The 26,329-nt window shown below is 56.9% G+C and overlaps 2 protein-coding genes across 7 annotated transcripts in view; one reads left to right on the top strand and one right to left on the bottom strand.

The window, feature by feature from the left end:
* Positions 1–12,733, top strand: part of ERI3 (ERI1 exoribonuclease family member 3) — a 136,227-nt gene extending 123,494 nt beyond the window's left edge. For all 3 annotated transcript variants that reach the window (XM_030034018.2, XM_030034020.2, XM_030034019.2), the window contains exon 8: positions 11,138–12,733. In XM_030034018.2, the coding sequence (XP_029889878.1) occupies positions 11,138–11,220 (83 nt within the window). In that variant the 3' untranslated portion in view covers positions 11,221–12,733. The remainder of the gene's footprint in view (positions 1–11,137) is intronic.
* Positions 12,734–12,738: 5 nt separating this feature from the next.
* The window catches only part of DMAP1 (DNA methyltransferase 1 associated protein 1), a 36,229-nt gene continuing 22,638 nt past the window's right edge, over positions 12,739–26,329 (bottom strand). For 3 of the 4 annotated variants that reach the window (XM_030034012.2, XM_030034013.2, XM_030034014.2), the window contains exons 9-10: positions 21,967–22,039; positions 16,322–20,156 (exon numbers count right to left, since the gene is read on the bottom strand). In XM_030034012.2, coding sequence (XP_029889872.1) covers positions 19,810–20,156; positions 21,967–22,039 — 420 coding nt within the window. In that variant the 3' untranslated portion in view covers positions 16,322–19,809. Of the gene's footprint in view, positions 14,755–16,321; positions 20,157–21,966; positions 22,040–26,329 lie in introns of those variants that run through there. The other variant, XM_030034015.2, reaches the window with a different exon arrangement.

Here is a 26,329-nt window from a genome sequence, read left to right as displayed (position 1 = left end):
GCATCCTTGCCTTTTATTTCCTTTCTCTGACATCTCGTGTCACTCACAGGCAGGAGAAACTCGGCTTTATAAACTCTCTCATTTCTCCCTTGAAATTTCTCCCTAATTAGGGTCCCAATCCCAGTGGTGGGACTGGGTGTCAGGAGCTGGACATGGAGCAGAGCCAATGGCTGGGCAGTGGCGAGGGGCTTGCAGGGCTCAAAATGCCCTGTAAAATCCCAGGGTGGTTTGGCCTTCTGCTGCCCTAAATAAACCCTCCATCCAAGCAGGGCATGGCAGCATGTGGAGGGGGTACAGGAAGCAGGGACACCTGCAGTGGTGCTGGGGACCCGCGGGAAGGCAGACCGAATTGCTCCCTGCAGGCTGGGCACCTCCTGGCCCCCAGCAGCATCAGTCAGGGGCAGGGAGACGGCATCTCCCACATCTGTCCCCGCAGCTCCCATGCAGCAGAACCAGAGCAACTGTCCGTGCCATGCCAAGCACCCATGTGCCTGGCCCCGGTGCTGGCTCTGGCCGGGACCATCGGGTGAATTACACACCATGAGCACCCAGCTTTGGCCAGGCATGCTGTCGCCACGGGGAGAAAAGGCATCGGGGGAGCTGAATTCCCTTTATCTGTGTGTAACTACTGCTGCCTTTAACAGCCTGGAATAAACTAGCCATAAATATCGTGATCATAAGTGCTTAGATATGGCAACTTTACACTGAACAGAGGTTTTAACCTTCCCTGCGGAGGCTATCCAGCTCTACATCACTGACTGTTTCCATCCAGCTGCACGGCCAAAGACGAGCACTAGGTGAGCTGCTCAGAGCGGCCACACCAGCTACGAGCCAGCTCTCAGCCCAGTCCAGCCCCAGTCCTTACCCCAGTTTTGGGGTAGGACTTCCCTCCTGCTCTCAGGGCATGGCTGCTGCCACCGTGTGTCCTGCTGGAGGGGCCAGGAAGGAGCCATCCCACCCCCCGCTGCCTGCCTGCCCTCTGCCCTCTCTGGGGTGTGCAACGGGAGAAGGGGCGATGGGGCAGCCCCCAGCGCCCGTCCTGTGGGATGAAGCTCCACCACGCTGGCAGGGCTGCCTGCTCCCACCAGTGCCTCCCGGGATCCCCAGGGACCCGCTCCCGTGGCAGCGATGGTCCTGGCTGCGCAGGCAGAGCCGTGGTGGTGATGGGCAGTGGGCCGGGCAGTGTTGCTGCAGCAGCATCACGTCTCCCACCCGTCCCCTGGACTTCTCTCTTGCTCTGGTACTGGTGGGGCTGGGCACGCCGGCAGAGCTGCTGCCCGCTCGCCTCCCCTGCCTGTCCCGTCCCCTTCTGGCAGCTGCCCACAGCCCTACGGTCTGCCCAGGCTGGTCCAGGAGATGAGGCTGTTGCATCTGCTGAGCACCCTGTGGGGCTCCCAGCCTCCTCCCTCACCGCACTTTGCTCTGGCATCTCTGGCTGTGTTTGAGCAGCGCCTGTGGGCAGGAATCCTCCATCCATGTTGCAGAGATGGGCAGGCACCAGCCTGGCCATCCCTGGCATCCAGCACAGCCGGGAGGAGGAGTGCAGAGAGCATCTCTGCCCTGTCCCGTCCCCAAGTCCAGCTGGGTCTCCCCAGGCACCCCAGCCCCAGCAGGCAGCAGTCCTGCTGCCCTCTTCCCGCTGCTGCCATCCTTTCCTCCTCTAACGAAGCACCAGCTTTGGAGCCAGCGGTTTACTGGGCTCCTCTGGGGACCCACCTCCCATTCCCATTCCCGTTCCCACCCACAGAGCCCTGGAGAGGGCCACCAACTTCTGCAGGGTCTTGTCACCGTCACCTTGTCACCGAGCCAGGCCAGTGGTCCCGTACCAGCCCCAGAGCAAGGGGACGGCTTGCATCCTCCCTGCACCTCACCAGTGCCCCACCATGACTTTATTTTGCACGGCGACTTTCAGGCGAGCTGTAAAACACTTGGACGAGTTAAATAATACACGACAGTGTACGGTATAAATTACAGGAAGCCAGCGGTGGAGCGACATTGTATGCTGAATAAATTAAAGGCTGCGTGACTTACAGGCAAGATTGATCTCCTGCCGAGCATTTTGTTTAGTGACGTGCTTGTCATAAGGGAGAGCTAATTACGGGCGCAGAGGCGCGCAGCCCTGACGCTGGGGAGTACGGCGCAAACTGGGTTCCCAAATGTCAGTGGGGTCCTCACACTTCCAGGATTTGCTCTTTCCGAGGCCGGCAGTGTGCCGGGCCCCCATTAGCTGGGTGCCGGCTGTGTCCCCAGGGCCATCCAGCTCCGTCACAGCCCAGGGCAAAGGGCCGTGCTGCCACGGGGAGCTGCGGGGGTCTGAAAGTGGATGCCCTGGCTCAGGGGACACAGACGTCTGGTGGCTCTGGGGTCTGCCGTGGGCAAGGGCTGGTGTCGGGGCTGCTTTGGCAGCAGGCTGACGGGGGGGATGGAGGTGTCCCAACCCGAGCCTATTCCCAACGGAGCAGAGCCATGCGGGAGCACACTCTTTGCTCCTGCAGCCGGTCAGAGCCAGTGCTGCCTGTCCTCGAGCCCTAGCACCGCTCACAAGGTGACACAGGGACCCCGCTGGTGCGGGGGGACCCAGGGCTGGCTGAGCAGCGGAGCTGAGAGCCGGGGGGCTGATTTGGGAGCTGAAGAGTACAAAAAGGCGAATCCTTGCCGGAAATTAGGTAGATCTTGTAGTAGTAGGATACTGCCGTGAGCCACCAAGGAAGGGGGGGTTCTTCTTGAGGGCACGGTTTGGGCCGGATAATTTTGGGGAAGACGTGCTTTACCCGCAGGCACACAGGAGTCGGGTGAGAGGCTTGGGTGCCCGTCTGCTGACTTCAGCTGCCAAACTGGGAGCCGAGTTTGGAGGCCTGTCCTGATGGGCTCCTCCTGCGGGCAGCAGAGCAGGGACGGCTCCGGCGCGGCGTCACCCCTGCCAGGAGGTCTGTTCCCACCGCCCGCACGGCTGAGCGATGCCGAGCAGGCGGCGTGCGGCCGGCGAGGCCGCGGCAGAGGCTGCGCTGCGGGGCTGGCAGAGGGGAGACCTCCCCGGGCTGCCGAGAGGGTGCCGGCGGCCGGAGGCCGTGCTTCGGAGCGGGCTGGCCGGCGGGATGCGCTCCCCTCCGGCTCGGCCGGCTCGGCGGCTGTCTGTCACTCGGTGGGATTATGAGTAGTGAGCGTAATGCATCGGCGTATGAATAGGGTTGTCTGGCTGATGGTGATGTATCGTTTTTCATTACTGCCTCTCAAGCCCTCCCTGCTCCACGTGTGGAAATTCTATTTATTCCCTAATTTGTAAAAATTCCCTCCTTATCTGATACCAATCAGGGAGGGGTAATTGGCTCTCCAGGGCTAGCGGCTGGGGTCCTGATGAAGAGATATGTGTGTCTGCTCTGGCTGTCCAGGCACCCTGCCCTGCTGCACCAGCGACACGGGCCACAATTAATAATGATTTGCAAATGGCAGACAAGCAATAACGCAGAAAGATGTCCAGCCAGCCTCCTGCCCGCCCCTTAATTTCCTTCTGTAATATAAATGGCACGGGAACGAAAATCCAGCGCTATAAATTCTGAAATTAGTTATTCACCGTAATAAATGGTTCCCTTTTTGGTGTGCGTCCCCCCCATCCTTCTCCCCTGACCCCCCCGCCGACTCCTTCCTCCCCTCCCGCCCCCCTCGCCCGCTACCTACTTCATTGGAGTCCTAATATGCAAATGCTGTAATTTAACGGGATGGTGAAGTTGATTTTCATGTTAACTTAATTACTTTGATTTATGAAGGGCTGGGATGCAGACATGGCTCCATCCTTGCCCACCTCCCACCCTCGTCCCTCTGCGGTCTCACTGACCCGCCGCCTCTCTTCCCTTGTCTTCCCTTTCCTCAGTCCTCCCTCTTCTTCCCCAAGTTTAGTGTTTTATTAGCTGCCTTTAAGTGGACATAAGTCCTCGCGACAATCGCGTGATGCGGAGGACAAATTCCCCGTCCTGCCTTGTTTAATCGTGCCTGGATAATGGATGTATAATTGACTCATTTGAATGCTTTTGCCTACAGGAGTGCAGAGCATTAAATGTTTGATTGCCTTAATTTCCAAACAGATCATTATCCCCTTCTTACCCGCTCTTAATAAACACTTTATGAGGATTTTTTTTGTAAAGGAAAAAAAATCTCCACTCCTCGTACTTCTCTGAAGTGATAAACTCTAATTAAGTCTAATATTTAAAAATATGGTAATGGTGACTTGTTTGAATAAGTGGCCTGCATTTCCATAATTTCATTATTACGTAAAACACGCTAATTATTTGAAGTGTGCTTATTACTAAAAGAGAAATCTCCTTCTAATAAAGATGAAATTGGCTTTTTTCCCTGTATTGCCACGCACGCTGCTCCCCTTCCCTCCCGGCCGGTGAGCAGCCGCAGCCGGGAGCGGGGCGATGGAAGCGCTCGCTTTGTTTGCCCGGGGATGCGTGCCGGCCTGCGAGGATGCTGGATGTGAGGGGACGGTCACGGGGGCCGGCAGACGAACCGAGCGCACCCTGTGCCACCCTTGGTCCCGGCAGTGTCGGCGTCCTTGGGGCTCGTGGGCTCTAGGAGCTGTTGGGGTTGATGCGAGAGAGCTCAGCCCCGGCTGCCACCCCCTCCAGCTGGGATGCCCCTTGATCTCGGGGTGTCCCCGCAAGACATCGCCTATGCCAGCCCATCCGGCAGCCTGCGGGGCTGGCGGGCGTCTCAGCAGCCGGGTGCCTCGCGGTGCTGTGTCCCCAGACACCCAGCTCTGTCTGCTCTGGGACGGGGCCAGTGCAAGGGGCACGTGATGGGAAGAGCAGTCCCCAGCACAGCGGACGGGACGAAGCATCCCGTCACCCACGGGGTGATGGCGGCCAGCCCGGGCAGGAGGAAGCAGGTGCCCGGGGCATTAGGTCGAACGCCGGGACGGGTCCCTTCTGCTGTGCTTTTGTCTGCCCGGCTGCTTCCTGGGGACACCGGCAGTGTCACCTTCCTGCAGTCCTGGGCACCGCCAGAGATGGGCCCTCCCCGCTCCAGCATCCCTGCTCGGGTGAGCCGGATTTGGAGGCCTTGCTGACCTCGGTGTGCAGGGGGTGGGACGAGCGTCCCATCCCCCTGGGACGGGGACAGCAACAGGTAGGGGAAGGACAGGTATTGATTGTGTCCAAACCCTCTTCAGAGCCCGAGCGGGCGCTCTGTGGCGGGGCAGGCAGGGGAGGCACTGGGATGAAGTCAATATAAAACTAATTTTCTTTTCTTCGTGAAGAAATGAGGTGTGTGGCAGTAACGTAATTGCAGATAATGAGGTAAGTTATTCTTAATATTCTGCGCGTCGCTGTCAGCTCCACCTAATATACCTGCCGGCTGTGCAGGGCACACAGAGCCCCTCGCCCCGCGTGCAGGGTTATGAGGCCATTCATTTGGGAGCAGCCCGTCAGGACCACCCCCGGTGTCCCCATGGATCCCCTCGGGCTGGGAGCTCTGGGCTCTGCCATGTCCTTGTCACCGCTGTCGCCAGGCATCCCGGTGTCCCCACCTCACCCAGCGTGTCGTGGTGGGGAGGGATGCAGAGCAGACACGGCTCCCTCCCAGCTCCAGCACGGACAGGGCGAGCGGCTGCGAGAGCCTGGCTCCCTGTGCCAGGCAAACGCTGTCACTCCTTGCCCCCGCTGGCCGTCCCCTCCTGGGGACATGCCGGCTCAGGGGGAGCAACACAGCCCGCCGGGGAGGACCCAGCACCCAGTGCTCCCCTTTGCGATTGCTGGGGACGCTGGCAGCGGTGCCGGGCTGCGTGGGGACCGCACGGCTCCCGCCGGTCACAAGGCCACCTGCTGTCACCCGGGGTCGGCAGTGGGGAGACGAAGGGCGGCGGTGGCTGGGCGGCCCTGTTCCCGCTTTGCAGGGAGCTGTTATACAAAGGCAGCAGTGATATTATTCATTAACAGTAATCTGCCATTAGAACATTGACAAATGGCCCCTCGTCGCCTGAGCATCAGTTCTTGTACAGCCCATAAAGCATGGGGACAGTTTAAATATGGACCTGCTCAGCTCGGGCCGGGGGTGATCCGTCTTCCCGGCCGCAGCACAGGTGCGGCGGGGCTGCCTCCAAATGAGCACATTTAGGGGGGCCCTGTGCTCCCCCAACCACCCACAGCCCGCCCGGGCGGCCGCCGGGATTGAAAAGCTCGCTCCTTGCATGGCAAGCGTCTCAGCCCAGCGCGCAGCGGTCGCGGCAGTGCTCGGCCCTCTGAGCCCCCGCGGCGGTGGCGTCCGGAGGGTCTGGTCCCATGGGGAGGTGGGGGAAAAGCCGGCAGGGCGGCACGCGTGGGGACGCGGCCCCTTCCCTTCTCCCCGGTGCCTGGGGTGGGTGCGGAGGTGATGCTCTCCCTGAGTAAGCATCACTCCTCCTGGCAGCCCGTTCCTGTGGTGCAGCCGCATCGTGCCTGGACTGTGGTCCAGCCTCCTGCTGACAAAATCCTCGAACTCGTCCTGGGTTCGCAGCGGTGCCGCTTTGCCACGGCCGGAGGGAGGGCACGCGCTGGGCGGTGGGTCCAGCGCCATGGGCTGAGGGGTTTCTGCCTCTGTGCCGGCAGAGGAGCACGGTGGAGTGTCCGTCCCCCTCCAAGGACGAGGGCAGCCAGCGATGCTGAACGGTAGCAAACTCCAGCCCTAATTAAAAGAGGGCTCCGGCTGCCCCATGCCTGTGCACGTGCTGCTGTCCTCGGCCGTCACTGCAGCGAGAGCTTGGCAAGACGCGGAGAGGGCCGTGACTTGGGTGTCGAGGCGATGCGGTATTGCAGTGCGTAATGCTAAAACACCAGGAGGAAGGGTTAAAACCCGGTGGAGCTAAGCCAGCCGGGGCGAGGGGAAGTTGGGGCGGCACGTCACCAGCCTGGCCAAGGAGGGTCCCGGAGGCAGCCGGGACCCAGCGCCTCGCCTCGGGGGGAGCTCGACCCCGGCCGTCCTGGGGCCGCCGTGGGGGGACACGGGGCGATGCTGGGAAGCGGCACGACAAGGCGAGGGGCAGGGAGGCAGGGCAGAGCCGCCGCTCCGTTGGCAGGAGGCAGGATAACCCCAGGCTGACCCCTTTCACACACACCGCACAACACCCCTAAATCAATTGCATCTTATTATTACAATATCAATATACAATATTCCTACAATAACACCATTGATTTTCTACTCAGAGGCTGCACCTAAGTCTGTTTTAAAGAGGAGGGAGTTAATAGTGCCCTCATTAAAAATCTATAGATTACCCCCCACCCCCAAAAAAGAAAAAGCAGTTTATATTCATTAGGGCTATTGAATATAAAGTAATATGTTTGTGTAGGACATTGGAGTAATGTGATAATCCGTCCGCATATCAGGGAGAAATCCACTTAGCAACCCTGTCAGCTTGACAAGAAAAATGTGCCCATAAAGTCGGGAATACATTGAGGGAGCGAGCGCGAGGAGAGCAGGGGCGCGCGCGCGCGCCTGCGCAGCCCCCGCAGAGCCGTGCCGGCCAGTGGCGTGGGGCCACCCTCACCCCGTCCCCCCACTCAGGCCTGGGGACACAGGCGGGCACCCCGACGGCCCCTGGGGGTGCCTGGGACGGGGACGAGCCAGGTGCGCTGGGGCAGGGATCGTGGAGGACTCTGCACCCTGCCGGCCTCCGCAGCCCCGGGGAAGGGTCACCCTGATGGGACGGGGCTGGGGGGTGCCAGCCCGGGTGCCGGGGCAGCCCCGCCGCGGCCCCCTGCTCCCCAGGGAGAGCCAGGCTGGGGGGCTGCCCGTGTCCCCCCACCTGCCTCGGACGCCGCTCGTCCCCCACCCCGTGGTCACCTTTGCGATGGATTAAGCACTGAAAGAGCGGCAAAGCAATCCTGTTTGCGCTCTCTTAGGCTGTCAATTGCCATTTTTGTAATAGAAATTCCTTTCACAAGGTAACGACGGCCAGATTTAGAGGATTTCATATTGCTAATAATTCCCCAAACAGCCATCTGACTGTGTTGTTTTAAAAGCCGCTTAGTTTCTTGCTTTGGAGTTTATGAAAATCTCCCACTCTAATATCCCGAGAGCCAGCCTATAATTGTGTTATTAAATCAATCGGAGCGGATTACATTGTAAAATCAATAGATGGCTGTAATTGCATATTAGAAAGTTGTTCTGCTGTTGTTGATTTTTTTTTACATGGATAATTATAATAAGCGTGTTTACCTTAGCTCTGATTTGGAATGAGTCTCACTAAATGACTTATGACGAGCTTGGCGCTCCCGCTGCCAGGGGGCCGTGGCATCATTTGGGATGGCGAGGACGATGCTGCCAGCATTGGCATGTGGGTGGCATCGATCCACCGGGATCCCACCGGCTTTGCAGGGCGGCAGCCCGGAGCCCAGGGTGGCTCCCAGCACTGGCACCTGGCACGAGAGCTCGTCAGGGCTTTGGGGAGACGGCTGGTGGGGTTCAGGAAGCAGCCGGCGGTCCCAGAGGGTCTCCCCAGGGACCAGCTCCCGAGTCCCAGGAGGTGCCATGGGGTCTCGCCGCCAGTTTGGCCGCTCCCCAGGTCTCCGCGCAGTTCCCCTTTCGGAATATGGAGCAATAGCCAAGTCCCGGCGGCCCACGCCAGCCCAAGGCGATGCTGCGGGCGGGGAGGTGGGCAGCGGGATGCCTGGGAGTGGTGAAGGGCAGGGGCCGGGGCTGTGCTTTCAAATCCAAGCCGGTCGCCTGCCAGACAGCTCAGAAGCCAGGATTTGCTTTGCTGTTGCTTTTTTGGGGGACCAGGCCAGGGCTGGCTGTGGGGTGGGGGTACTTTGGCTGCAGACGGTGGCACTCCCCCTGCCTCGGTTTCCCTGGCTTTCGAGCCTCCATTTCCCTGTTAGGTCCCACTGGAAGCTGACTCCAGGGGCAGGTCTAGTGCTGGTTTCCCGGGGGCTCAGCTGGCCGGGGGGGACGAGATGGATGGAGCAGGGGGTCCAAAGGGTGGCGAGGGGCTTGCTTGAGCAGGAACAAGTGGCAGTGGGAGCTGGCACTGTGGCTTGCTGGGCAGGACATCAGTCATCTCCAGGGCCCTTCCGGAGCCATCGGTGCCACCTCGGCCAGCGGAGAGGACAGGGGCACAGAGAGACGGGCTCATCTCTGCCCCCACACCAGCTCGTGGGGCCGGGACAGCCCTCCTTCATCAGCCTGCCCTCATGCCCAGCTCCCATCCCCGGCCTGGCACACCAGCATGGGGAAGGGGTGCCGTGAGAGGGCCTGGTGGGACACTCGGGAGGCACGTGGCTTTGACGGAGACGTTGCCTCTCCCACTGCCGGCCATCAGCCAGGAGGGTCCCCGGCAGCTGCAGGCAGTGCCCCGGGGAGCTGCGTGCGGGGGAAGCCCCCTGCGCCTCCGACCGACACTGGGGGACGGGTGACGGCTTTGCCACTGGGTCACCGGGCGCAGCGGTGCTGGGCAGCGCTGCTGGTGTGGCAGGGAGCGGCAAGGCGGCCTGGCAGCCCCGTCCCCGCAGGCAGGCGCCTGGCAGCAGGGCAGTGCTGCCCGTCTGCGCAGGGCCCTCAATCCGGCACGCGGCACTGTCAGCAGGCAGCCTGCTGTCTCCTAGACAGTGAAATATGGCCACAATTAGCCCGGATACAGTTCAATTATGATAAACAGCGTTTGCACCCTTTAAGCCGTGATTAAAAGGCCTCCTCCCGTTGATAGAGAGACCTAATTTCACATTATTATCGCTGTAGCTTGATTATAAAGCACTCCCTGGATTTACAGTTGGGAGATGGATGTGGAGGCTTCTTTATCATTTACACATCAGTAATGATGCAGCCTTCCCTCCACCACAACATCCATCCAGCAGCGGCGAGGAGAGGGGGGCCCTGCCTGTGCCCCCCCCCTCCCGGGGCACCCTCTCCCCGTGTCAGCCGGGCCCCGCTGCCACACGCAAGTGGGCAAAGTCACCCTTACGGTAACAGCTTGATAAATGGGCGGGCGGTAATGAAATGGAGACATCAAGGCGTGGGGCGAGGAAGAAAGAGTGGTAATCGGAACGAGTGGAGCTGTCCCGAAACGGAGGGGAGCGGGAAGAAGGATCGCCTCTGCGCCGTGTGCTGTCAAGGGAGAAATTACACATTTACTCTTGCTTTTTCTTAAGGAGACGGCCCTCATAGATCAAAACATGGATTTACAAGCCAATTTTCAACATGAAATATAGACACCAGGAATCAATTTAAGCCCGGCTTCTATTTTAGCAAACGGTGCCTGCGTTTAGTCCCAGGTAAATAACATCAGCCGGAGCCTTCCCCCTCCCCGGCTCGCTGCCCTGCCACCGCTCGCTCTGGCGGCCGCGGTGCTGCCGGCCGGCACCCGCTTCGACCACGGCCCTGCACCGGGGATGGCTGCGGCTTGCCGACCCGGCCACCCGCTGCTTGTCAGCCTGGGCCAGCAGGCGTGGGGCAGCACCGAGGGCTGGCTCTGGCGGGGACGGGGATGACCCCGAACCGCAGCGGTGAGCAGAGGGAGCCGGGTGCCACGCAGCCCCTGCCTAAGGAGGGTGAGGGGAAGGAGATGACCCCGCTTGGCTGGTGGAGGGCAGCTCCAGCATCACCCGCTATCCTCATCCCAGTGCGGGGACAGCCCCTTCACTGGCCAGTGCCTCCGAGGGACAGGGGTGCTGGAAGAGGAGACTGGGGTGAGCAGCACTGGGCTTGCACGGAAGCAGCCGCTGGCAAGAGCTGGGGGCCAGCGTGGGTCCAGCTTGCAGGAACGCTGCCTTCCCCATCCACAGGCTCCCCACGGGCTGTGGGGCAAGTTCGGGCCTGGAGGACGCGGGGATGTGTTCGCCAGCAGCCTGGGCGATGCCACTGCCCCAGGCAAGCCTCCGGGTCCTGGGCATGGATCCGTCCCAGTGCAGCACGAGGCCATACTGGGACGCAGGTGGCCAGTGCTGGGGATGCTGCACTCACCCCACACCACTGCAGGGCACTTGGGACAGAGTGCCTAGACTGGTGGGGACAGAGGGGCCGCGTGCCTGGAGCTCCACAGCCCCCCCCCGTGTCCCCCAGAGAGGGGGGCCGTGCAGCTCCGGGCACAGCCCCGGGTGGGACTCGGAGCTTGATCCAAAAGCTCCCAGCTGGATCGTGGTTCTAACCCGGCATCTCTGTGCTCTCTCTGCAGACGACTGTAAGAACATCGCCAACATCATGAAGACACTGGCCCATAGAGGCTTCATCTTCAAGCAGACCTCCAAACCCTTTTGATCCCCAAGGCAAGCCAGGCAAGGGCTGCATGCGCCCGGCGCCGGCGAGGCGGGGAGGACGGGCTCCAGCATTAAAAAAAAACGGCAACCGAGGCCAGAGGAACCGACACAAAAAATCTCAATTTCAGCTGTTAACTCCAGTAGAGGTTGTATATATGGGAAGGCAAATCTGTGTAGACCTGATGTGACTCCCTCTCTGGGCTGCTCCGGACATTATGCCATGCTAGCGGACAGCCGCGTAGGGCGCTTGCACCACATTTTAGACTCGTAGTTTGTTCTTTTTCTTTGGCTCCCGATTTCCGTCCCTCCCTCCATATCCCACCCCGTCCTCCCTCTCCCGCCCCGTAGCCAGAGCATCCCCCATCTCTTCCCCGGCATGGGCCGTCCCCGCCTTCCCTTCTTTCTTTTCTCTGGTTTTATGTTTTCAGGCCTCGACGGCTGCTGCAGCGAGGCCGGCGCGTGCCCGCGCCCGGGCAGCGCTCACGGAGGCTCAGCAGCGTCGAGACGGCCCCTTGCCCTCCCCGCCAGCCCCCCCCGCCTCTCCCCCGAGCGCCTGTTCCCCTTTTTGAGTCAACACTAACCCCTCTCTGACTCCTGTATGTGACAAACGCGATCCGTCTCTTTATGTTCAAGGTGAAGTGCCTGTATTCTCCGCTGCAGAGCCCCTGGCAGCCCCACCGTGGGCTGTGGGGCCCCGGAGGGCTCCCTTCAGTGGGGCGGGGGCCCGGCGGGCAGGCGGGCGGCAGGAGGGAGGTGACAGTGTCCGCGCAGAGCCCCGTCCCATCCCGTCCCCGTCCCATCTGCTCGTGCCTCTTGCGGGGCTGGGTGGGATGCCCAGCCCTGCCCCGGCCCCGCCGACCGATTCCAGCTCCGCCGGGGACGGGCCCGCCGCGGCACCGCGTCCGTTGCCGGCGGTGGACGCGCCGGCGCGCGCTGGCCCCCGGCCCGCAGGTACCCGAGCGGGGGAGCTGCAGATTGCCCCCGGGCCCCTGACCCCGCTCCCCTCCGAGCCCGTCCGGCCTCCCTCGGTTCCCGAGCCGAGGCTTGGCCCCCCACGTGCCCACGGTCCCCGCGGGCCGTGCCGTGCCCCTCGCAGGTCCCCGCGGACGCTCAGCAGCAGCTGGCTTGTTGCCTGAGAGAGTTGCCGAGCACGTCCCCTCCGGCTGGGTGGGCTCCCAGCCGGCCAGGGCGGTCGGGGGGCAGCCGTGGGGCAGGCTGAGGGCGCACATCCCCCCGGTGTCACCCAGCCCCGGGGCCCTGCTGAATGGAGCCCTCGTCCGGGCGCTGACCTGCAGGGAGGCTGCAGCCCCGGGCCCGTGCGTGCATGGCCTGGAGCGAAGCCGGTGACGGCAGCCAGAAGGGCAATACAGGCACTGAACTTGGCGGTACATGACTGCATGGTGTGTGGTGTTCCAGTTAAACCAACCGATAATGCAAACCCAGCATTTTCATTGTCTAGTTATTCCAATCCTTGCTGTAAATGTGCCACATGAATAAAGTTTGGGGGTAAAGGAGCCCGGGCTGTGCCCATGCATGTGCGAGTGTGTACTGGGGGGGACGACGACACACAGAGGCGGGGGTGTGCTGCCTGGGTACATGGGAGCAGGGTGCCCCACCAGCGGAGCTGTGCTCCCTGGGATATGGCACCCCACCTTCTCCATGCTCCCCCAAAAGGCAAACTTTTTGGCTGTGAAAGGGAGGTCCGGGTTCCCTGCTGTTGGGAGCACTGCCCCGCTCTCCAGCATGGGCACCGCGGGTGGGCCCGCCAGTCTCCCCCACTACCTCAGGTTTGCTTGTGCCCCAGGACAGCTCTGCCCCGAGGATGCCACCAGCACATCCCAGCTGGGCTGCACCCATGCGTGCACCCCAGTGCAGCCTTCTGCCCGGAGCAGGGTGACAGCCACCACCATGTCCCACTGGCATCTGTCACCCCACCCTGCAGCCTGGCACACCGTACCTGCACGGCCACTACCGCACTTCCGAGTATCTCCACTACAGGCTGGAGCCAGCGCGGCTCTGCCCAGGGCACTGGAGCACTCGCTCTGCCCCAGGCAGCAGAGCCAGCACGAGCGCAGCACCATGATGCGCAGGAGCCGTACCCAGCCGTGCAGGAACCGCCACCGCATCCAGGTGCCCAAGGGACCTGCTGCGGTGCCGCCAGGTGACGGGGACGCAGCCGTCCAGCTGGCACAGAGTGGGCAGCTCCTGGAGGGAAGGGGCAGCCCCAGCCCACTTGCTCCACGCAAAGGTCACAGGGGTTTTAATGGCTCCCTCTGTGCAGCCCCGATCAGCTTTATTGACCTCTTTTCGATGGAGTCATCTAATTAGTTTTCTATGAAAACTAAGAACTTGGCCTTTGCCCTTTACTCCGGCAGGCGAGAATGTGACTCAGAGGACGTTGTCACGGCGGATCGATTGCCAGTTACACTTGAAAGGCAGGCAGAGGGGACGTGGGGTGGGCAAGCAGGCAGCGGGGCAGCAGCCCGGAGCAGGGCACGCAGCTGGGGCCACCTGTGCCCACAGTAGGCAGTGCACGAATCCAGGCTCCCATTGCTGGCTTCAGCGATGCCTCGGCCCCCCCAAGGCCCTGCAAAACATAGGACACAGGGACCAGGGGCCCCTTTCACCGTAGACTGAAGCCAGAGGCGTCTGCCTGCCTTGGGTAGAGCAGCAGGAGGAGGAACTGGGCCTGACGGAGTGCTGGGGACAACACCAGTGTTTCCCGGCAGGGGCATCCCCTCACCCAGGCGAGGCAGTGCTTGCAGGCATGGGGCACACAAGAGCTGCCAGAGGAGAGCAGGGCATGTGGGACGCTGGAGGGAGCTCCCCAGCCTGGCACAAGCAGCACTGCAGCAGCCCAGAACAGGGCCCGGCCGCCCCAAAGGCTACAGCAACCCCCGCTGCCACCCACGACCGAGGCGGACTGGCTCAGGGAGAGCCACGGGCAGCCAGGGCTCCCAGTATGGCTAGCAGCACCCAGCCTGCCCAGGGTGGAGGCAAGACATCTCACACCATCTCCTCCTGCTCCGTGTGGGCTCACCAGAGCTAATGATGACTCTGCTCCAGTACAAGTGATGGGTTCTGTATTTACAGGGACGCTCAGAAAAATCTGCCATGTAAAAAAAAAAACCCAAAAAACAACCACCAGAACAAACCACAGCTAGCACTAGCGGCCATGGGGCAGCCATGCACAGCCTTGGGCGGAACAGTGGCCACTGGCAGAGCCCAGCACAGCCCCGGGGCCACCCTCCAGCACCTGCTGCAGGTGTCTGGAGGTCACACTGCTCTGGAGGTCAGATGAGGCTGGGCAGAGGATAACTCCCACTGTTTTCTGGAGAGCTGTATCATTTACCCCAGCAAGGCCCCTGTCCTGCCCCATCGCTGCAGGCAGCCAGCTGTCCCTGGGGGCTCTGGGACAGGACGGCACTGACCCTGCACACAGCTCTGCACCTCCTCCTCGCCCAGCGCACGGGGCTCACGGCTTCTTCACCTTCTTGACGGAGGAGGAGCTGGAGGCCAACTCCCTTCGCTTTCTCTGCTCCAAGAGGGAGGCGGGAAACAAAAGAAAAAGCAGGGTCAGCAGGTGAGAGTGCTTGGGTCACACGGAAAACACAACTGCCTGTCCCGGAGTCTGTCCCAGGGCCAGCCACGGGGCTCCGGTATCACAACTGGCAGCGCCCAATGGACCACGCTGCCATCTGCCCGGCTGAAGGCAGAGCCAGGTCCTTGCACGATGGGCGGGATGGAGCTAATCCAGCAGAGATGAGGGGCTGGGATGGCACCCTTGCAGGGGATATCACCTCCCTGACATGGACAGAGCTTTGGGACAGTCATCTTTGCAGTGCAGGGTCTGGGAACGAGCAGAAGGATGGGGCTGAGCTCTGCAACAACCCCGTGGCCCCAGGAGCCCTGACCAAGCAAGCTGGCATGCAACAAGCCCTAAGGAGCAGGGCCTTGAGAGAGGGGCAGAGCAGCTCTGCACTACATCCAGCTGCGCTGGGGACGCTCAGCGTGGGACAGAGCAGAGCCGGGAAATGCTCCTCCACCATCAAAACCTGCCATGAAGCGGCCCAGGAGCAGAGCAGGAGGCTGACAGAGAACTACAGCTCCTCAAAAACACCACCTTTTTTCTGGGCAGCGCGCAGATACACCTGAGCGAGACCGGTGGGCTCTGGCGAGCCTCACCCTTCACAGACAAGATTTCAGGGCTAAATCCGGCCATTGGAAAGATGGGGCCATTCGCGCCAAAGGGAGAACACGACCCTAGCCCCACCGCTGCGTTGCGGTGAGACTCTGTGCTAGGCGCTGCACGGACACTATGGCCAAGACCACAGCGGGTTCAGCACCCAAAGCCGGGCTCTGCGTGCGGGGTGCCCCAGGCATGCCAGAGCCACCAGGTACCCCGTGCCGTAGGGCACTGGGTGCCGTAGGGACACGTGGTGCCAAAGCCCTGGGGTCCCCGCTGCACAGCATGAGATTGAGTCCGCTTTCCACACCGTACCACAGGCAGTGGTGGAGGCCGGTGCTGCGGCACCCGCTGCACGGGCACAGTGACTGCAGTCAGGATCCCGCCATGCCCAGCCCTGCAGCCATCCCTGTCCCCAAAGGCCTGCAGAGCCGCTGCCCTGGCTGGCAAGCACCCGGGGGATGGACAAGGCAGCACTGACATGGTCTCCGAAATGAACCAGGCTTGCCCATCCCTGTTCCTCCAGCCCTGCCGGTCCCGCACGCGTGCAGCAGCACGCGTGGTGGGAGGCCCTGCTGCCTCCTCCGGTGGGAAGGCAGCCCCCAGTTCCCGCTGGGCGCTGGGCGAAGGGCAAACAGAGCATGGAATTTGCACGGCTAAAAGTTAAATACAACACACACACGGATTTCGTCAGAGGCCCTGGCACGGCTGCCTTCGCAGGATCCGATTAACAGGGAAATAAAAGGGCCAGAGAACCCACACAGCAGTGTGAACAGATGCCCTATAAAAATCAAATACATGGTAATCAAGGGGACCGAAAGGTACATTTAAAAAAACAAAAACCCACCCTGGAAACAAAGGAGCTGGGCTTTGTGGCTTTCCTGGGAGGGCTGCGGAATTAATGGGGAAGAGCACATGTGTTTGATAATCTTTATATGGCAAAAGACCCATCTTTCAAATATGTCACAAATTCATATTAATCACCTTCCTATTGCCTTCTGTGGCGCAGCTATTCCAGTTGCCTTGGGCAAAATTGGGAACTGTCTGGTTAAAAAAAATGTTTTACATTATAATTTACAAGAGCCTACAAGTCTAGTTTCTTTTAATGGAAAGAACGATTTAAAAAAAAGAGAGGAATATATATACACCCTGGTATATATACACTATATATATATTAAAATATATATATATATAAAAGACAGATATTGTAACTCCATCTGGAAAGAGAGAATGTTTGATCTTAACAATGTAACTTCTAGCTTTCAAACAGGCTCAGAAAACAAGAAGTCAGCAGGAGTTCAGATAAAGGAAGCTTAAAAGTCAAATAATTCTGACTCTGAACCCGAGACTTCTTAGACTCAAGGTCCTTTCCTTTACCCATTAATGGGCTGACTTGTGAGCTCAGGAACAAAGTGCTGCAATGTGAGGATTTCTGAGAGTCACTCATTACAGATCACTGAGTGGAGTCTGAGTTGCGGAAATCAAAGGATCTAATCTGGAGTAACTGGCTGAACTTCTGCTTGGAACTAATTTGTTCCGAGTTCGGCTCACCTTTCACCTCCCGAAGGCCCCGAGTAAAGTCCCTACCGGGGTCAGCAGCAGACGGCACTGGGGGGATCCCAGCTCGGCTTTAATGGTCAGCGATGAGCACTGCAGCCCCCAGGAAAGGGTGGACAGGCAGCCAGGGTAGGAGGGAAGCAGTGGACACAGCAGGCCAGAATGGTGCCAGGCTTCCCGCTGCCCCATGGGGTCTCGCTGCTGAGAGAGGCAGACACCTCTCCTAACCTGGGCTAAAACACCCTGCTGAAAAGTCCCCCATCCCCGCTGCATGCCAAGGGGGATGGTGGCAGCCAGCTGTTGCCACAACCAGTATCTCAAGACCCTGGTGTGCCTTTGCCCATCTGTTCCAATTCCTGGAAAGGAATCCAGGCATGCCCGGCAGGGCTTGGGAGTCAGGACTCCTGGTCCTATTCCTGGCTTTGCCACTCACTCCCTCCAACATCTGGAGCAAGATACTTCTCTCCAGGGAAACAAATCTGGCTTCAGGGGGAGCAGCTGGTTTGGAGGCTGAACTAATCCATGCTTAATCCAACGTGTGGAGTGCCATGGACGGGCAGTGCTAGACAGCACAAAGGGATTCTCCAACTCAGAGGAATTTGAAGCAGGGAGATTAAATGATTCCCCCAAGGACCCCTGGCAGCTCAGTGGCAAAGCACACACTTGAACTCGGGAGTTCAAGGCTGGCGTGGCAGGGTTAAACCGCTGAAGCGGCCTCGGTGAGGGGAAGGGCAAGGTGTCACCCGCAAGTGCCCACCGCCAAGGCTGTAGGAGGTGAGGGAGGGAAAGGCCACTACAAAGCACTACTGCGCTTGCTCTGCAGAGAGCTGCTTCTTTGCACTACCAATATTGCTACCCCTGCTGCAAGCGGCCCAGCGTGGGGGAAGAGTGCTGCGCTTGCAGAGGCAGGCTGCTTTCTCAGCACTGTGTCCTGGGCCCACTGCCTCCCACGCTGTCCCCATCACACCAGGGCCTGGGACACCTCAGGGTTATCGCTGTGCAGGGTGGGGACACATGCATGCACCCTACCAGCCGAACAGACAGTGACTGTCCCAGCCACCCCCCTTCTCAGAGCTGACCCCAGCCCGCTGATCTTCCAGAGGCCAATTTTAGCCATGATGCTGAGCGAGAGGCACTGGGGCTGCTCCTGCCAGCTCTGGGCAGGGTAGGGAGCATCACCAACACACAGCCTCCACTCAGCTCAGCTCATCCTTGGAAAAGCCAGTTGTGGGCCACAGGCTGCTGGTCTCTCCCACCGCCACATTGCCCAGAACTGCAGGAAAGGTTCAGGGCAAGCACAGTGCCAGGCACTGCCTGACTCTTCAAACATACCTGAGCCAGGCAGAACGTGGTACAGCAGCCTCATTCCCCTTCTCTCCAAGATACCCCTCCAGCTGGGATGTAATTTTTCCCCCCCTCAAAAGGTAGCATAAAATGGTCACAGTGTGAATGTGCTTGACCTTTTGTCTTGGACTAATCTAATTGTGTCGTCTTTGTGTAATCAGCCGGTAAAGGTCAGTGCTGTATTTAACATGGGGGCCCTTTAGGTACTGAATTTGCCTTGCAGTGAATTAACTTGATTATATTTCTTTCAAATATGTCAGAGACCAGGTCAGTTTAACCCTTTCTGTGCTGCCTGGGCCCACCCCTTTGTTTCCAATTCCTGGAGGTGGCACTGAGGAACAACGTGGTCAGAAACACACACATGGGCTCCCTCTTCCTGCAGCCACTGCCACCACCATCACCACCACCTCTCCCACCTTCCCAACAAGCAAAGTCTCAAAGGAGAGCAAGTGTGTTGTGAATCAGCCCAGAAAGTTTGCAAACCAAGAGACTCCAGACCCACAGGGAGGGGTGAGATTTCAGATTGAATGCAGTAGGGAAAAAAAAAAATTCAGAAGACTCCTTTGCAAACATGAACCTGTCTCAGTGGAACGCTTCCTTATGACTCCATACTGTCACAATCAAATAGGACATTACTCAAGTCCAGATTAACGTGTCGCCTCTGCCGTTGACAGATAAGATGTTCTCAATATCCTGCAATACATTATACATTTCAGAAAGTAAAGGTCTGTGCCGCTACCGGGACCAGTATGTCTGAGGCGTCGGGGATGCCACTGTGTGGAGACGGGCAGCTTTTATCAGGCAGTTCAGCTCAGCTGTGCCAGGGGACTGCACAGAGGGGAAAGCAATGTCAGCTGACCCCCAGGCTTACCCTTGGCCCTGAGGCAGTTGTGAGGGGGTCGGCAGCCTGCCCTCATGGAGGCAGGAAGGAGAAGCTGGTGATTGGCATCCTGCAGAGGTACATGCACAGGACATTGTCACAGGGCTCGCAGTGGAAGAACCCCTAGGTCTGGCTTTCCTTTCCCAGGACTGGAAATAGGGTATAAAACACACCCCTTTGCTCTTCAAACACCTCTCCTTCCCAAGCCTCCTGCTCCAGGCAGGGCTACTGCCTGACTCCAGGGACTTGGGTAGGTCATGGCTCATCATCTCAAGGCTGCTTTCCCCACTCGCTTCCCTCTGCCAAGCAACCCTTATGGGGCTGTGTCTAGAAGGAAAATGCCTCAGGCCTGCAGCTGTACTGACATCACTGTTGCTGCCCTAGTGCAAGCTCTCGTCACCCAAAGCTTTGCTGCTTTGGTCCACGGTGGCACCCACGTCAAGCCACCTGCCTGCATGCAGGATATAGAAAGCCCTGCTGACCCCACCTATAGCACCAAGAACACTGTCCAGCACAGGAGACAGCCCAGAGAGCAGCACTGGGACTTGGGGGGGAACAGGCGTGCTGTGCTCCCTTGGACGCGCACGCCTGGAGGGAGAGCAGGGCAGCATCCCCAGCGCTTGTCAGGGCATCTGCGTCGGAGACCTGAGTGCTCCCTGTTCTGCCCCCCCAACCTTCCTTCTCACCGAGTTGGGGGTCAGTGGTGCTCCTACTACATCAATGATCTGGTCCTTGGCATCTCCCTTGCTCTCCTCGATGCTGAGCCCTGCCTGGCCATCTGGATGGGCGCCTTCCACGCTGAGGGGGCCAATACTACCAGCTTTGGCCAGGGCCTCATAGCGGTGCCGTAACATCTGCAGCTCATATTCGCAGTTGGCAAAGGCTTGCTTCAGCTCATACAGCAGCACCAGGTCACTCCGTAGCTCGTTGAACATCTGCACGATCTCCTCTGTGGGCATAGGGTTGAGATCTAGGGAGAAAAAGGGCCTCTGTTAAACACGCAGACCCGGAACCCTACAACAGAAGATCCCTAGAAAGCTCCTGGCTGCCCGTTCAGTCCCACAAAGATACACCAGGAGCCTCACTGCCATCACATGGCTCATTAGCAACCGGCATCCCTAAGGGCTGGAGACCTGAATTTCCAGGCTATCCTTCATCTCTGGCCAAGGACTAAGGGTGAACCTGCAAAGTCCAGGACTCGGCAAGTAAAGGATGATGGAAGATGCAGATCAGACCAGACAACTGAACTACCCACCAGGTCATCTGAAGGGAGCTCAGTCTTGGGAGCAAGTCCTCACACGCTGCTGCAGAGGACAGAAGAGCTCCTGCTGTTCCCTACACCTTCACCAACAAGGGGTGGACGGCCTGAGCTCCCTCGCCTCTCTTGTTGCTCCTCCCAGGGTAGGACTGAGGCAGAGAATTGCTCTGCTGCTGTGTTACAGACATGTTTTAATGCAGATCTGAACTGCTTGTAGCAGGGGCTGGCAGATCACCTCCACACACCATGCATTCTGCTGCAGCCCATCACACACACACACACAGAGCCAGGAAGAGCTGCATGTTTTGGAGAAGAAAAGGATGAAGGTCTGCGCATTTGTCCTGATATACAGCAGTGGCCCACACAAAGCCCAGGTGTGTTTCTGCACTCTAAGGTGCAGCAGGGCTGGACCACCAGGAAGCCCTCAAGATACGTGTGTTTTGTAAGGCAGGACTGGGGAGTCAGGAACCCCTCCTTACCCTCGTGGAAAGTGAGCTCTAAGAAGCATTCACATCCTTCCCCAAGGCTTCCCTAGCAAGCAAAGACAGTAACTCCCTTAGTTTTAAAGCAGAAAGGGGAAACCACCCTGGCTGAGCCACTTTCACCAGCCACAGGAGGCCTTCAGAACTGCACACACTCTCTGAGACAACATACCAAGCCATAAACCAGTTGGCCAAAAAAACTAACAGGAATTAACAGAAGTCAGTGCTGGGAGCAGGCTCGGTCACCTCTTATAAATCACCAATAAGGCTTTTTTTAATTCTTCTTTTCTTTTTCTATTTTTAAAAATCCCCCCAGCCACAGTGGGGGGAAAAGGAATCATCAGGTGTCTAATCAAGGGGCACTGCATGCTGGGACCTGTAGTACCTACAAATTCGTACCCTCTGCATGGAGGGCAGCAGCTAGCCATGGGCTGCACTTCTTCCCCTCTAGCTACGAGCGGGTACTGTACATGTTAAGCGAACCCTTCTTTCTGCTGCTAAGACACTGGAGTTCAAGAGTGAGGGATGTGTGTTTACTCGCCTTTCAGCAGAGATGCTCCAGATTTTCACACAGCATGCAACCTATAAAGGGGGGATGAACAGTCCCAGACGCATTTTGGACTTGCCACCGTGAGCAGTAAATTAAGAGGAAACGAAGCTTGAAAGCAAGACAGGGCAGCCCTGAACAATGCGCGTGCCGTGGTCACTAACACACTTAGAAGTACCTCTCCTAGCAAGGCTGAGATTTGCCTTCCTAATACTGTGCTGCCTCTCTTGATGGTTAAAAAGGCCCAAACAAGAGAGAAACAAAGGCTCTTTTAAAACATTTTTCTACTGGGAGGAAAAAAAAAAACCCTGTGCATCTTGTTCTGGCTTTTACCCTCTCTTTTTTTTTTTAAAACACATAAAATATTTTAAAAACCATTCACATACTGTTATTCAAGAAACTGGCTGTATTACTAGGGGAAAAAATAGCCCATCTCGAGAACAAAGGCTAGCTCTGTGTGTCTCTTTCTCTCTCGCGTGCCCCCTTTACTCACCTACTCCGAGTTCCATCAGCATCTGCTCCAGGGCTTTAATCTTCTTCTGTCCCACCGAGCTTGGCAGTTTCATCTGGAACACAAAGGTAACAGAGCCACACAGCTCAGAGATAGCCCTCACTCACAGCCGTCTAGTTCAAAAGGCAAGAGAGCTTTTCTTTTTATAGTGCAGGGGGAACAAAAAAAGAAAGGGAGAGAAAGGAAAATCAAGTGGTAAGAGAGGGAGACAGGGGCTGAAAGTTTTCAGACTAGGTCCGAGGGCAGGTATTGAAAAGCCTGGTCGTGAGGGCTTTTATTTTCTCTCTCGTGTGTGTGCAAGACACGCTGTTTTACAGTTTCCATGTGTCACTGAATTAACAACAAAAGTTCTTCTTGGCTTCAAACCCTCTCCCGCGGTGCCCAGCCCATCAAAGGGCTCATTTACACAGTGGCTAATGTGCAATGCTGCCCTACTTTATTCGCTTTAGCCGGCCTGATTAGACTCATGCGCTAACAGACTCACTTCTCCTTTTACCTGCTGAGCCCCAGACCTGTGGGATTCATTTACAGAGCAGGCTTTATAACAAAGGGGAGAGACAGAGAGAGCACAGTTACTTGACTGGCGGAAGTGTGAACACACATTTACATCGGAGCTAAGGGGCTAGGTGAGAGAGGAAGCATCAGATGTGAGCTATGAAAGGGAATCTGAGCTGGCCAGGAGAGGAAGAATGCATACACTTAGCAGGGTCCTTCCTCTGCATTCATTTGGGCTCTAGCAGGAGTGCTAGCTGCTCAGACCAAGCATTTATTAGATTACAAGCAGCACAAACGCTGTTGGCACAATATGGCAGGGCGAACAGGTTTCCAAGCCCTGCGTATATATCCAAGAACGAATGAAAGCACTTTCCTTCCTCAGCAATGCTAGAAGACAGACCAGGAAATAAACGATTCTCAACACCGCAGTGCCAAACACCTCACTGCACACAGTCGTAGGCTGTCCCTCCACATCCAGCCCTGGGAAGGCGAGCTCACATCTCCATCCAGGGATCACCATCACCAGCCCAAGCTGCCCAGCAGGCCATTGAATAGCCAAGAGGTGAGAGCATCCTGCACACCACCTACTGATCAGTGGCCCCAACCTTGGCCAAACCAACCATAAGCCTGCAACACCAGGCTGGGAATGACCTGAAGGAAGAGCCATTCTTTACTCCACCTTAAAACTGGCCTCTGAGGTGAGCTCACTGGAAGGTCCCATGGTCACCTTACTTCCCGTAAGCCACAGGCTGAAGTTCCCCAAAACAGACAGCCCAATGTCAATCTCCCAAATTAGGCCCATCTTTTCCACAGTGTTCACTGCCCCAACACAAAAATGACAACAAGAGACACCATCTGGAACTTCTTAATTCCTCTGAAGGCAGGAGCACTGCATGTACATACCCAAATAGCGAAAACGCTAACCTTAACTCAGCTATGGCTGAATATGTCCCATCAGCAGCTCCACAATCCCAATGCAGGACCTGCTGGGAAAACCTGCCTTCTCCACCACATCATTTCAGCCAAGAAACCAGAGTATGGACGCCACAGAGCACCCCAGGGGAACGGGCCTTTCACAATATATGCTAAGAAGCGCCTAGTCCTTTTGCTAGGTATTACCACTACAATTAAGACTCCAGCAAAGGACCAAGAGGACTGTCAGGGTAGGATTTCTAGGAAACCAACCTGATCTGGAGAATCCAAAAGGAGCACTAAGGAAAAAGGAAAACCTGCCCTTATGCAAACAGCCAGCACAGGTTAAGGACTAGAGGACATCTCTGTCCTTTTTTATACCCTGAGGGGCTTTGGCTTAGAGCTGGGGTTTCTGCATAGCAGTGAATTTCATACTTCAGAGACTGAATCTTTACAGTTGACCACAAAATGATTGTTTTAGCAGAAGAAAGACTGCCAAAGGTATCAGGTATTTGGAATTCAGTCAAGTCTTTGGTCCAAAGTCTTAACTTGAGCATAACTTTACTAAAATAGGTTTTCCCAGGAGCTCTGCTGCACAGACTACCTGCACAGGCTCTGCTGAAAAGCAGAAGGAGAGGGTAGAGCCCTAAGATAGGGCAGCCCAGAGCACTGGAACAGGAGATGGTTCTGTTTATTTGGTGGGTGCCATGCTGCAGGCTAGCAGCGGGATGCCAAGGAAGGAAAGGTCACTTAGCACAGCTCAGCAGGAGACAGAATGGTTAGCCTGGAGCATCAGGAAGACATTCCCAAGAGCAAGATGCCTTGGTCCAGAGAACTGTTCTGCCCCACAAGGAATCACACAGAACATTTAAGATGGGCAACGTACCCAGCTCTGCCTCAGCTCGGGGATGTATGAGCTGACCTAGTCAGACTATGCTATCCTTAACTCGTACGACACAAAGAGTTAACAGAGCCCAACATATCCTCACTGAAGAGCTCTGGACACATAATACTTATGTGATTATCACAGCGCTGAAAGTCTGTCTTCAGCCCTGCCCCTAACACCGACATCACGGTCTTTCTAGCTAAAGGGAGGATTCCCTTGTTAAACACCAGCTGGCAAAAGCATGCTGGACTTCAAGCCAGCTTCAGGAACAAAGGACAAGAAATAGGAAAAGTTTGTGTTTGGCTAGGCTAGGTGGATGGACAGGAGGTCTTGGTTTGTTGGTTAGAGGAAGAGCACAAGCTTTTTTCCTGGGAGACTTCCACTAGCTCAAGGAACTACGGGCAATACAATTAACCTGGCAAAGCCTTCAACTGTGATGCTGTGTTATGTCCTGCTCACATCCCACAGGAGTCTGGTCAATGAATACCAAGCCAAGGTCTTTACTGACACTCCTGAAGATTAGAGGATGGAGCAGGGAGAGGCAGGACAAATTAATTTAACTTCAAAAAAAGGAACACTAGAGATGCTCAGGAGGAGTAGGCTGTGAGTTTAGTTTAAAAACACATCAATTAAGCTTCCTTTTAATTCAGGCAGGAGGATCTGGCCTGCAAACAGGAAGGCTTCATTGGTTTCTCAAAGGAAGAGTATATTTTAATTTTACCATCATTAAGAAAATGTTATGATTTATGTGGCTGCTGTCGGACTAATATCTTTAGAATTTAGCTGGCTAAGCCAATTCATCTCCAAGACTGATGAAGGCTGATTGCTCTCTATGCAAAATGTATTAAAACTAAATGAGCAGTCTATTACTCAAATGCTGCTGATAATCTGTTAGCCAGGGTCCGTTAGCTGGGCTGCCTTGTTGCAGGAGAGAAGCCCTCATGCCCTGTACAACTCTGATAAGCCCAAGCTTACTTCAGCAAGCCCTTCTTTGTTTTGGTAGATGTACAGAGATACACCAGAGTGCTGGTAGTGGTGTATCACCTGCCTCTTTCCTGAGGCATAAGGCAATCCACAGGAACCACAGGTCCCAGCCAATGGCAGAGAACAGCTCTCTGGCTCGAGATGCGTGCGCTGGGATATGTGGTTTCTGCAGGCCATATCTCTGTGTTAATGAAAACACCACTCAGGGCAATCTCGTTGCTTACACCACAGCTCCTGGGACGTTCTTGGTGTTGTCATGGATCGAGTCCTCTGCAGGGGCTGAGGAAAATTATGTTCCTCGGAGAACTCCAGTGAGCAACCACAGCTTCCGAGGTGAATGGCATTTGCCCTTTTCTCTCCTTCCTTATACTAGACTATTATTGTTATTTATTATCTTTAAAGTCCCCATATAATAATAATACCTGGGAAACAGATTGCTCCCGTCAGAAAACTGATTAGCCGGGATTTTTGAGGTTACTATATTTTGGATGCTCTTCTCCTTTGACAGCCTCTCCCTACAGCCCTCTTTGCAACACCAGCCTGCGCTTATAATTACACCAACGTCACCTTTGATTTAAGGACTGTAATCCTTTGTCCTTGCTATAAACAACCTGCATTAAACACATGAACTGCGTGTACCAAGAGAAAAATAAATAAGGAGCTACAGAAAATTGTGTGAATCAACACCGTGAAGCCACAATACCAGAGCTTACCTATGCAGAGGAGCCTTGCCTGATCCTGGGATACACAGCCTCTGCTGGCATGCACTTGGCCTGAGAGGCACAGAGTATACCCATACTGACCTGGTCTGCTCTCCCCTGAAGGAAGAGGGCATTGCTCAGGAATTGGGCCATGCAGCTTAAATAGATGAACAGAGCATCCACTGCACTTTCACAGCAGGGACTGAGAGACTGGGGGGTGGCCCTGAGCAGTTTGATTTCTATAGAGGGTCTCACTGCAGAGTACCCTTGAGGTTTTGAATGATACAGGATTTTTATTTAATGTTCGAGACATTCCGCTAACAAAACCCTGCTAATTCACACTAATAACTAGGAGACCTACTGCAAA

Source organism: Aquila chrysaetos, chromosome 12, assembly GCF_900496995.4.
Source record: "Aquila chrysaetos chrysaetos chromosome 12, bAquChr1.4, whole genome shotgun sequence".
NCBI classification, from domain to species: domain Eukaryota; kingdom Metazoa; phylum Chordata; class Aves; order Accipitriformes; family Accipitridae; genus Aquila; species Aquila chrysaetos.
Note: the sequence above shows the minus strand (reverse complement) of the source record. Positions and strands in the feature narration are given on the sequence as shown.